This window comes from Tauraco erythrolophus, chromosome 6 (assembly GCF_009769465.1).
Source record: "Tauraco erythrolophus isolate bTauEry1 chromosome 6, bTauEry1.pri, whole genome shotgun sequence".
NCBI lineage: Eukaryota > Metazoa > Chordata > Aves > Musophagiformes > Musophagidae > Tauraco > Tauraco erythrolophus.
Genome location: NC_141470.1, coordinates 48,080,803 through 48,093,023, shown reverse-complemented (window position 1 = coordinate 48,093,023; position 12,221 = coordinate 48,080,803). Strand labels below are relative to the sequence as shown.

Below are 12,221 nucleotides of genomic sequence, written 5' to 3'. Positions count from 1 at the left end.
TTTCTGCTGCACTCTCCATGTCCTTTGCGAACCCACTGGCCTTCCTCACTCTTCTGCCTCACTCCATCAGCCAGTTCTTCTCAGGTAAGGACTCCTTCCTCAGAGATGAGGAGCATCTTCCTCCTTCAGGGCTCCGGCGGTGGGGGGGGACATGATCTTTCTCAGAGAGCTTTGTGTGGGGAGTGGTGGTGGGGAAACAGGCAAGTGGGAGAACTGGCTGTGTTCAACAAAGTCCCCTTTAGAGGCTAGAGACAGCCTTTGCAAAGGACTTTGCTTCACCTGAAATAGAGCCTGGGACTCACTCCGGGCTACAGCCACAGCCCTACTCCTAATGCATTAGGCTCTGGAAAATGCCCCATAACCCATATTTTGTCGATGATAGACTAGGGCTATCTGTTGTGCAGGGAGTGTGTTGCAACTAGATGAAAGAGAGGAATTTCATTCAAGTTTCTGCAGGTGAGGGGAATCTTTTGCCTGTCCTACAGGCAGAGGTGAGGGGTCTGTAGGTTTTTGTATCCTATAAGTCTGCAGGCTCCCGATATCCCAGCAGAGATATTCTCATTCTCTTCATCCAGGTCCACTCACCCCCTCTGCTATCTCCTGCCTCCTGACATCACAAACTTACTGAGATCTTGCCACTCTTCCAGGACAGGAGAATTGGGGTTGAGGCAGCAGAAACCAAGAGAGGAGTTAATGTGACATGATTAGCCACCTCTCTCGTGAGCCCAGTGTGGGACACAGGTCTACAGAGAAACAGAGGAAATTCTCTGTGCCTGCTCTTTGCAAGAGCTTCACACCAAAAGCAAACATCTTTCCCTTTTCCCCATCCTTTACCCTTCATTCTGCTTCTCCCCCTTTCCCTTCTCTCCCTGTCCTTCCATAAATCTCCACAAACCTTCCCCTTCCCCCTCCTGATTCTGGTCCCATAACTCTTCCTCTCCTCTTCCAGCCTTGCCGTTTTACCTTTCAACACATCCTCAAACTCTTCAACCTTAACTCTGTCTCTGTCCAAACCCAAGAGCTAGACAAAACCTGGTCTCAGAGAAATGACTGTGCAGACTGCCTAGGCTGTTATTCTGCCCCGAAAGTGGCTGCAGAAAAACACTATTTCCCCCCTATGCAGCTCATGCCTTGCACACTTAGATCAGCTTTTGTTAGACTAAAATAGGTATCCCATATATTTTAGCTTTGCAGATTCAGCTGAGCTCGGTAAGAAGGGCCCGAAGCCTGTTTTGGCTCGTGCACCGGCACCAGAAGTGTTGATGATGATCTGAGCGTGGAGTCTCCGCTGCTGGGGATGCAGGAGCCAGAGAGGCCCCAGCTTGCTTTTCGAATTCCAGGCTGAGTTTGCAGGGTTGCCATCTGAAAACAAACAAATATCTCTCTACTTGGCAAATTAGCAGATTTGTCATGGTAATCACTGAGAGACAATAAACATGAAATCCTGCCATGACATTTTTATGAAGTCATTTTTCCAAGTGGAAGAATTTTTGCAGATAATGTTGCACGAGCTTCACTAGCATTAAAAACACTGGGAATGATTTTCCTCTGTGCCTAAGCTCTGCTCAGCACAGCAGCCTGGGAGGGGGAGCAGAGATGTGGGAGGAGATTATCAAGGAATTAGTTCTCTCTCTCTGATTCTGTGAGCTCATCTGCAATGAGCTGGGTCCTGGCATGTGTTTGAAGAGCCACTCAAGTGCCCCAGCTCTGGTGTCAGCAACTGCAGTGCCAAAGGCAGCATGTGGGGAGTGTTTGAGTGGGACACAATGGAGCTCGGTGCAGGGCTGGGGGCTGGGAGCCAGAACACCCTCAAGAGGCAGCAGCTCCCAGCAGCTCTCACCAAACCTCTAGCTCCACTGACGTGAGAACTGCTGCCTCACACAGCACAGCATTATATGGGTGCACGGCGTCTTGGTTGCTTGGGATGAAGGGCCTCCTGGGTTTCTGTCAGCACATTTAACCTCCAGTTCAGGAAAAAAAAACATAGCCTGGAGTAATTACTGAAAGAGTTGTCCAACCAGTATTTTTCAGCTAACATTACTATTACTTAAGGGTTGTTGTAGGATCCAAACAGAGCATTGCTATAGCAGAGAAAAAACTTCACCTTTCTTCTTCTCCAGCATGCACTTTCTTACTGGAGGAGGAGTGAAGGAGGATGAAGGGTGAATCTGCTGGTCTTATGTCAACTGCGTGTTCCCTGCTTTCATGCTGGGAAAATTTTCAGTTGGATCATTCTGCCTAAACTGGGCTCAGGCATGGATTTCAGAATCTGACCCAGAATATATAATTTCGGCCTGTGATTCAGCTTTTCTGGCACAGATAATGTATGGCAATAAGCTTGAGATCACACCAGGACAGCTGGAGCAAAAGTGAATTTGAGACTAAAATGGGCTGCAGTGATGAGGGACAAATGGAGACCACTTTTGTAAACACAGGTCAGATTGTATCCACAGAAGAAACTATAGAAAATGTTTTAAGTAGGTGACCTGAAGAAAAGGTTAAAAAAATCATGTATTTGGAAAGCACAACTCAGACGTGCTTATTATTTGCAACAGGAAACAAGGGTAATAACTTTCTTGATGGTGAATTTAAGCAGCTCACAGAAATAAAGCTTACAGCTGCCTTGCAAAGGCTCTAAAGAAAAGAGCTTTCTCCATATCCTGTCTGAATATCAGCTGTAAGAAAGAACAAATGTCTGTCACACTCTAGTCCAGCAGAAGAGGGGCAGAGAAGCCCATATTTGGCTCTGGGCTTCCTACCTGATGGATTAAGTTATTTCGACAGAACTGGTATGAGGATTTGTCATCATGCTGAGGGACTTGATCGTCCTTTGCTGTATTGCCTAGGAAGCCCACTGAGCTGGATGGGATCTAATGAGAAGGGAAAGATGACATTGCATTTAGGAAGAAAACTGAATGACTTCTGTGATTTTTCAAGTGAGGACAATCTTTGAAAGCTCGAGGCTGTAGTCACTGTCCTTACAAATCATCCTCAGACGGGTCTGCTGGCTGAGCCCAAAGCTTAATGTGATTGCCATGGGTCAGCCCCAATCTCTCACCTATGGTACTGCCAGGTGGAGAAGCTGGGATCATAGATTGCAAAACCAGATGACACCACCTAATCCAGCCTTCTGTAGAAGAGAAGCAAGAGACACTTATCCAGCCACCCTTGTATTGAACTTAAAACCTGAAGCAGCCCTGTACCTGTTTCAGGCAGCACATCTCTGTTGTCCATGCAATCCCTGCTCCAGCAGAACTGCTCTTGTAGGGCCCTAGAGCAACCAGAACTTTCAGCTGCCTGAGTCTGCCTGTCTCATGGTCTTCCAGATGGACAGGAGCATGTGAGAGCTTTTTCATTTCTAAACCTCACAGGAACCAGTGAGAGGATGTCAGCTATTTATACCAGCATTGACACACATTTAATTTTCTTTGTGTGCCTGTGTGTAAATATGGGTGTTTAATAATATACCAATATACACAAAATACGTGTGTACACATTCATATGGACATACAGAGGATATTATTTTAATGGGTTTTGATCTGCCTATGCACCAAAAGGTCACTCAGTGATACCTGCTATTATACTAATATTTTCCAGAAGGAGTTCTAAAATCATTGTAGAGGAAATGGGCCACGAAATATTTTTATTTAGACATGTTCAGCATAAATCTGTACTGCAAAAACTGTTGAATTAGGAGCTTCAGACCTACAAAGTATTTTGAGTATTCTAACAGCTGCTTTAAAAGAGGAATTTGGATTGCGTTTTGGAAAGTTTTCTGTTTCTGTTTCTTACATTCATATGAAAACTGCCTTTGCCCAATGGTAGGAAAGTCATTATGAATTGATTTTTCTTTTTAAAATATTTTTATATATATGTACATATGTGTGCATATATACATATATAGTGACGAATCCCAAATCTCTCTGCCTATCATTAACGCACACAGTAGTCTTCTGGAAGCATCTACATGCTGTAGGACCCACATCTCTTTTCAAAAAGATCTTAGAAATCTTAGATTCACTGTGTTGAGCAGGCAGATCCTTAAATGAATTAACTACTCTTCAAAATAGTGCTGAGGTCTTACAGAAGTGTTTCACGTCTGGCTGAATTTGCCCCTGAAATCTAGATCCTCCCATTAACAGCAAAGGGAGAAATATACAGAGACCATTATCATTTTAATATTTCCCCAGCAGGGTCCATTGCACAGTTAGAGCAACCAGCTTGTCTTCCTCCTAACTTCCCACTCATGGCCAGAGATTACAGCCAGCTCGTTGGTTCTTGGGGCTAAGTGTTAGCACTGGTATGTGAGGTGTGTCTAAACTCTTTCTTTTATTGTCCTCCCTCCCCTTGATTCTCGGTCTGCAGGAGCACTCCTTAGCTCTGAGATGTTTGTCATTCTCATGCTCTACCTCTGGCTTGGGATCGGACTGGCCTGCGCTGGCTTCTGCTGCCACCAGATGCTGCTGATCCTGCGCGGGCAGACACGCTACCAGGTGCGGAAAGGGATGGTGGTAAGAGCCCGGCCCTGGAGGGAGAATCTGCGAGAGGTCTTTGGCAAGAGGTGGCTGCTAGGACTTCTCATCCCTGTGCTGAACGTGGGAGGTGACTACCGTAGGCAGAAAGAGAAATAAAATTCCCATGTGCGTGTGTGCATCCCATGCACACAACACTTCCCCTGTTCTCCCTCGCTGTCTCCTGGATCATTAAAAAGCTGGGATACTCCATCTCTTGGGATTGCAGCCTCTGTGGGAGGAAAGGACTGGCTATCAAACAGAATAAATTTAGCATATTAACAAGGAGATCACAAACCATGTAGATGAAGAGATACTGCAGCTTAGTAGTCACATCACTGCACCTGTGTACTTGGCAACAGTCTTTGAACTAGCAGAAAAATTAGTCAGGCCTTCCTGTGGCTTCCTGCCTGACTCCCCCAGCCCCATTAGCCACCCTATACAGTCCCTAATGAACCACAGCAGGAGCTTTCAGAGAGCCTAGGCTGTTGTGGTAGACTGCAAGAACAGTGTCTGTTCCTTGGAAGGGTTTTGCAGGGTGCCTTTTTGGCTCTTACATACTTGAGGTAACTTATTGTACTGAGAAGCCTTTAATGACAGAACTGCAACGTAATCAAGCTGCCCTAGGAGAAGGCTATGCCCTTGGCTAAACCTTCTCTCCATAGGCTGGAAAATCAGGAAGAAAACAAAGAGAAATTCAGAATTTCTCATTTCTGTTCTTGATCTGCTCCCTATGCCATGATACGTCAGGACTGTAGCTCTGCTACTTATTTTTAGCAGTCCTTTTCCCAATAACACAGTCCAGGCAAAGCTGCCCTTCTGACAGGGAGCAACGAGCACATAAATCATGACCTGACGGAGGCACCAGGAGAGGAAACCGCAAAGGTGAACGGAACGGCTGTGTCTGAGAAGCTGTGTGATGAGGTGGGCTATGTGTGCCTGTGAGAGAGGGGTGGGGGAAAGTGTGGACACTCAGCGAGCCAGGAGGGCACCAAGAGCCCTGCTGACGTGTCTGAGCCGTGATGCATCACCCTCTTGCAGGGGACACCTGCACCATTAGTGCTGTAAAGAGCTCAAAATCCCAGAAGACAAGGAGGTTTTCCAGCCAGTCTTCGCTTTGCACTAAAACAAACAAAAAAATGTTTACCTCAGACATCCCTGCCACACCGTAGTTATAGGCTCTCCAGGGCAATTCCCTCTCACGTTGCTGCAGAGGGAGCATCCATGTTATAACTCCATTAAGGAGGTTAATGGAATTACTACAGGGATTAATCAGCCTAATGTGTCAGTTGTTTTCTAGCTGCAGCAACAGCCCCTGAGATCAGTGCTGAGATCCTATGCTAATAGGTGCCTTAAGAAAGGATACCATGACATCTCCACTAGGATCATAGCGCTGGATTCCCCAGCAGCTGCAACAAGAAGCCCCTGTTTTGGCAAACTGCATCATCTTATGCAGGCTGGATAGGAATCCACTGCTTCTCTTTAATAAGCTGGGGAGTATGCTGACAAGCCGTGAAAAATGTCATTTCTTCCTCAGAAATGCTCTTGGTGCATCCTTGGTAGGGGAATGCACCTGCTTTCATCCTTGCATTTCTCAAAAGTCAGAACAGAGGCACTCATTGCTACAGGCTTTGTAACTGTCCTTCACCGCTTCACATTTGTGTGCACATTTGGATCAATAACAAATACAGAAGAGTAACCATGAAAATATATTGGAAAAACCCTTAGCTGGATAATTAGAACATGTAGGATATACGTCCTTCCACACTGCGTGCGTTTGCATGAACGCACCACTGTTTCCATGTGTAATATGCTGCATTTTCACTAACAGTGAACAATAAAAAGTGTTCCAAATTTGTACATGGGCTGTATTGTGCTTTTTGACAGTTCATTAGCTGTCTTTGTACATTTGTTACAGTGTACTTACGGACATGTTGAAGGAAAAAGTGAGGATTTGGTTATTGGCTTTGCCAATAATTCATATGATTTTGGACAAGTCCTTTCATCCTTCCTACTTTAATGTAATGACCAGTCTAAAACGCATCAAATAACCAACTTGCGGACCCATTCTAATTTCTATTTATAAATTACACTATCAACCTCAACTGAAAGCTACAGGAAAATTCAGCTATTATCATCGCCCACAAACAGCATCTCAACGTAAATTATTCCTTACTGGCACAATTGCATCAAGGTGAGCAGACAGTCACCTTGTCGCTGGAACTGGAGCCAGCACCTTTTGCCACACACCTCGCCTTGGAAGGATTCCCAGGATTGTTCTTATTTCACGGACTGGTTGATCCAATTTCTTCTTCTTCATATATTTCTGAAGGCAACAGGACCTCAACATTCCAGCCAGCGGCTTCCTCATGTCAGCAGACATTACAGTTTGACGCCCTCGCCCTCTGCTTTTGGCATTCGATTGATACTGCAGTCTCGGAAAGCTGGAAGCTCTTTGGGACTGCACACGGAGAAGGGCACAACCAACACAAAGTTTTGGTGGACCACTCTGCAAGGACAGCCCCCAGGCAGCTCAACAGGATTAGTTGTGTGTGAAGCCTGTTGCCTCTTCCAGCAGGGCTGGATCACGTCTCGTCCATGTGTCAGGGTCACAGCTGTCTGCGAAGTCTCGATCCTTGCTGAAGCACAGAGAGATCCCAGTCTGAGTAACCACAGTACAGCTCCCCGCAATTATTCTTTCTGTCAGACACCTGCGTTCCTGGCTGGAAATCGCTGCATCGCCATTTTATGCAGCTGAACGGTTCCTCTGCAGGAAACTACTGGATTTCAGCAGTAGTGGGGGGACTTTCAGATGTATACAGCCTTTACAGTTATGATCCTCTGGAACGAAAAAAGCTATGAAAATGTAACATTAGACTGACCCTGTATACTGGCTTATTTCTCTGTTCTTTCCCAAGTGCATGGATTGCCATGTTATAGGGGTAGAGTAGCAGTTCAGCAGGAACAGTTGAGAGTAGCCGTTTAATTATCCAGCTGACATCCATTCCTTGTGCATCCACTTACAGAAATCCTTGGCAAAAAAAAAAAGTAACAGGTCTCAACAACTGTGAACCTTTGCTCTTAGCTATGATTTAGTAAATGAAGGCTGAGCTCAACAGCAATGTCACAAATTCTGAACCTGTTCAATGGCTCTAAAGCTTTATATAGATAAATAATAAAAGCTTCTCATTTTCTGTGCTTAGAGAGCCACTACTTATTATTTGCATTTTATTAAATAGCAGCTGCAATAGCAAACATATTTTGGAACATGATTTCTTGTGACAATGTCTAAATACTTGTAAAGGTTTTAAAAATAAAACACTTGGGGCTACTCTGGCTTTGGAAAATCAAATGAGCATCATTTCTTCTCTGGTAATGCTAGTGGCCGAAGTAAAAGCTCTCTGTTGCTTAAGACCTTACACAGAAACCATAGGCTTTTGCTTAGTGGCTTGTCTATTTTAAGTGTGGTTATCTCAAAAATGGTGCCACCTCTAAGGTTTCAGAAGCCTTTCCAATGACAGCATAGAGCAAACTAGGGGATACAACTGTGAAGTAAATCAGAAGTCTGTTCCTATGTGTAGTAAGAATCTCATACAAAATCAGAAGTAGATGTTGCTCCTCTTCATACTACACAACTGGGCAGTCCTCAAAGCCTGCATGCAAAAGGTCTTCATTGAATGTCCTCAGAGGATACAGAGTTAAAATATGAAGAGACTCAAGTAATAAGGCACAAGGAATATATGAGAAAAGATGATGTGAAATACCACTTATCTTGTTTAAGAAATGGCAACTCAAGGGAGATGACCACAGTCTAAAAATACCTGCAAGGAGACAGAATAAATGAATGAGGAGACTCATTAACGAGATAGCTGGAGGAGAACGGGCAGTCCTGGACTGAGAAGGAAAAGCCAAGGTCAGAGCTTAGGATCTCTATCTTTAAAACAGTCAGAAGAGAGCAATCAGAGAAAGTGGCCCCAGCGAGAGCGTAAGTGATTTGACGTTGGTAGGGATGATGCACTGAGAGCCATCAGCGGTAGGAGGTATGACAACAGAATTCAAGTTATCTTCATTAGTTGTTGACTGAATGGACACAAAGAAAGCCCAGACTAAAAAAACCCATTGCTAATCACTTTCTGCATAAAAAAAACCCTCCAAGGGCCAGCAGAGCCAAAAGAGCTTTTCCCTCTTGAACAGCAAATGATGTTACAAGCAGGAGGTGCATGGGTAGAAGTCATAAGTAGCAACAGCAGAGTCTATACAGTTCTCTTTGAGTTATTTAAAGATTAGCCAGAACTATAATGGTTGGAGTAAAGCAATGACCTACTTTTTCAATATAAATAAATAAAGGGAGAAGAAAATTTAAAGCATACGTGGAGTCTCTATGCCCTGCTAGACATTTAAATCAATGGAAACACGATGTCAGATGACTTATATTAATGAACAGTAAGATGTTCTCTAATAACTACATGTCCACATATGGGTTCTCTGCTTTTCCATCTCTTTTCCAGAAAGCCAAGGGAATAGAGAGTCCTTAGAGATTACACCAAAAGTCAGCAAATATGGAACAATTAGTGTTTCAGTCCTGTTAGGGAGCCCTTCAGCCAGCAGTCTTGTCCTCATTACACCAAAGAGGTTTTAGCATTGGTTGTCCTACTGAATCTAACTGGCAAGTGATGTCAGAGCTCAGGCAGGCCAGTCCCACGTCCCTTAAGGCTTCTGGAGCCAGCATCTTCTAATCTCCCCAGATGTTTACAAATAAAAAATGCAAATTCTCAAGTACCAGTGTCACACACTGTTTGCACAGTGCCTGATATAACATGTTGGCACACACCTTATTAGTGGTTCCAGAATTGCTATCAATTAAAAATAAACAGAGCATATTGATCAGTTCACTTCAAAAGAGGCAGGGTGGAGGAAATAAGCCGATTTGTGAATATGAAGTCATGAAAGAAGGTACAAGGAAATAAAGGGACTAACTGCAGAAAGCAAAAGGTGGCAACAAAGTTCTACTAAGATATCAGTGATATAGTTCATGGAGATCTAAAAAAATTTTTAAAGCCTCTGGAAACAAAGCTCAAAAACACTCATAATATTTTTCATGCCAGGAGGAAAGCTGAAATTTCAAATCAAACTACAAGACTCAGTTTCTAGCTCCCAGAACTAGAGTGTTTTCCAAATGTATGAATTCAGCCCACCACCACCTCAGATAGCTCCATTGCTTCAGGGTAGTCAGATGTTTCAGAAATCTGTCTATATAATCAATGCAGCTGGCAGACACAGTCAGCCGGGGCAGAGCCAATGTCCTGAAGCAAGAGATGCCATCAGCTCAGAAGGCAATGTTACTGTCCAGGCTGTAAAATCCTGGAAAGGAAAATCCGTTAGCTCAGGCGAGGATCTTTCATGTAACACTGAAGCTTTCTATCAGATCCAGGTTTGGGGTAAAAGAAATTCTGTAGTCAGGCTGGAGGCAAACACCACATCTCTACCCTTGTGTCGTGGTTTTTGGACTGAGGGTCGAGACAAGAACCGAAAAGGGAGCACCCACCAACCATGGTCTCGGGCAAAACATGACTCAGGCTTTCTTCATAAAAACAAAAACAATTTATTAACAGTTACTAAACAAAAGACAAAAGGGAACGAAACCGGTTACTTGAGAGGAGAAAGAGAAAACAAGGCCCGATCTTAAAACAACACCTCCCCACCCCCTATTTTCCTTTCGTTCCTGGCTCTGTCTTCCCCCCAGCGGCGCAGGGAGACAGGGAATGGGGGAGTACAGGTCAGTTCATCCATGTTGTTCACTGCCGCTCCTTTCTTAAAGGAGGAGGAGTCTTTACACCATTTTTTTCCCTTGCTTCGGTGGATCCCCTACTCAGAAAGAAAAAGTCCCCAAACTTTTCCAAAGTAAGTCCTGCCCGCAGGATTGCAAATCCTTCCCCATGGATCGCACCAGTTCGGGCTTTACCAGTCTCGGCCTCTTAGGGAGCTGCTGCCACTCGCGTCGGCGTGGGTCGTCCCACGGTCTCCAGATGCCTCCACGACCTCGTTGTGCATTCCATGCCCCATTATCAACAGTACCTGGTTGCGCATCCCCTGCTCCACGACCTCTCCTGGGCTCAGGCATCTCCCTCCCGACGTGGGTTTCTCCACGGGCCACGAGTGGGTCGCTGCTCCGCCGAGTACACCCTGGCTGCAGGGTGGCCGCCTGCCATCTCACACCGATTTGCAAGGGAAGCCTCAGCTCCAGTACACCTCCTCCTGCTCCATCTTTGCTGACCCGGTCGTTGTGGTTGTCTTCTCTTAGATATTAATCCTCTCTGGGGAAGCTCGGCCCGGCGGGCACCCCGGTAGTGGGGCGCTTACCGAGTCCCCCATGCGGCTCCCCCGGCGCCATCTTGAGCACATGGCGCCGGCCCGGGCCCGAGCGGCCGCTCGGCCGGGAGCCGGGAGCGAGGGCAGCGCCCTCCTGCTCTCTCCTCGCTCCTGAGCAAAAAGCCCTTTCCCGCCCCTTTGTCCCAACTTAAATAGGGCAATTCGCAGAGGCGCCGCCTTGGCTCAACCTCCCCCGGGGGGGATGGGACTCAGATCTGGTGGCACAGGGAGCAAATCCCCTCCCCTGCCACCAGAACACCCCCCCACACATCAAACTATCACACCTTGACAATCTATTTTTGGCTTTGTGTACTGACTACTCCTTTTGAACTAATTTGGCCAAAAATGATCCAATGTCATCCAACCAGCTACTAGTATCTTCTGGGAAAGGATGAGTTTCACAGGGGGCTCATTAGGGTATATGTTATGTTGACGGGAAAAGAGTAGGAAAGTGTGAAATATGTGAAGGAGTGTGCCAACCCAACCTATAAATTATAGCATGATGGACAAATTCAATATAAGCCTGCAGAATAAAGATGGCAGCATTTCAGACTGCATATGATGATGAACTTGAGGCAAAAAAAAATACAACAAACCTTTTCCATGGTGCTCTGATGTAATAAAGAAACTGAATATTATATTCAGCTTCGCCTTCATCAGAGTCAAACCAGATGGAGTCCACAGAAAAGCCATGAATGATTAAGAAGCTGAGAAACGGATTTGTAAGAGGAAAAAATAGTTATATTTGCCTAGCTTGGGTAACCACAGCCAAAGTGGATGTGAGAAAAATGTGGCAAACATTCATGTATTGCCACTCATTCATGTATTTCTCCACTCATAAGAGTGGGAGAAATAATTCTTGTTGGATAAACAAGCAACAACTAGAAACAGAGTTCAAATTAAGAAAAGGAAATGACATGTTAACGTTTCAGGAAATACTTCCAAACAGTAGTTCTTCCACCATTAGGCTTTAGAATAAGCTTAGGTTGGAGAAACTGAAATCTTCACATCTAGGGAGCTACAGAACTGAACAGAGCAAAGCACAGTGAAAAGGGAACTGCCTGGTGTTTCTGGAAAACATAGGGAAAAAATAAACCAGAGAAGCTTCCACTTTATACCTAGACAGTCACTCAAGCTTAAGCCAAGACGAGCTAGATATTGATCATACTCACCTGGGATTTCTTTATATTATTATGACCATTTTTCATGCTGCATTGCACTTCTTGCCATCTGAGTTCAAAGTATTTATTAGTACCAGTGCTTTATTCAAGAGAAGGAACGTGAAATAACAAACAGTTGTGCAAACAAAGTAACTATATATAGGTGATACGTGTTGAAGGA

The 12,221-nt window shown here is 45.0% G+C and overlaps 1 protein-coding gene across 1 annotated transcript in view; it reads left to right on the top strand.

The window, feature by feature from the left end:
* Positions 1-4,631, top strand: part of ZDHHC22 (zDHHC palmitoyltransferase 22) — a 5,109-nt gene extending 478 nt beyond the window's left edge. Inside the window, exons 1-2 of the mRNA XM_009987951.2 lie at positions 1-84; positions 4,366-4,631. The exon at positions 1-84 is cut by the window's left edge and continues 478 nt beyond it. Of these exons, the coding sequence (XP_009986253.1) occupies positions 1-84; positions 4,366-4,631 (350 nt within the window). The remainder of the gene's footprint in view (positions 85-4,365) is intronic.
* Positions 4,632-12,221: the final 7,590 nt, after the last annotated feature.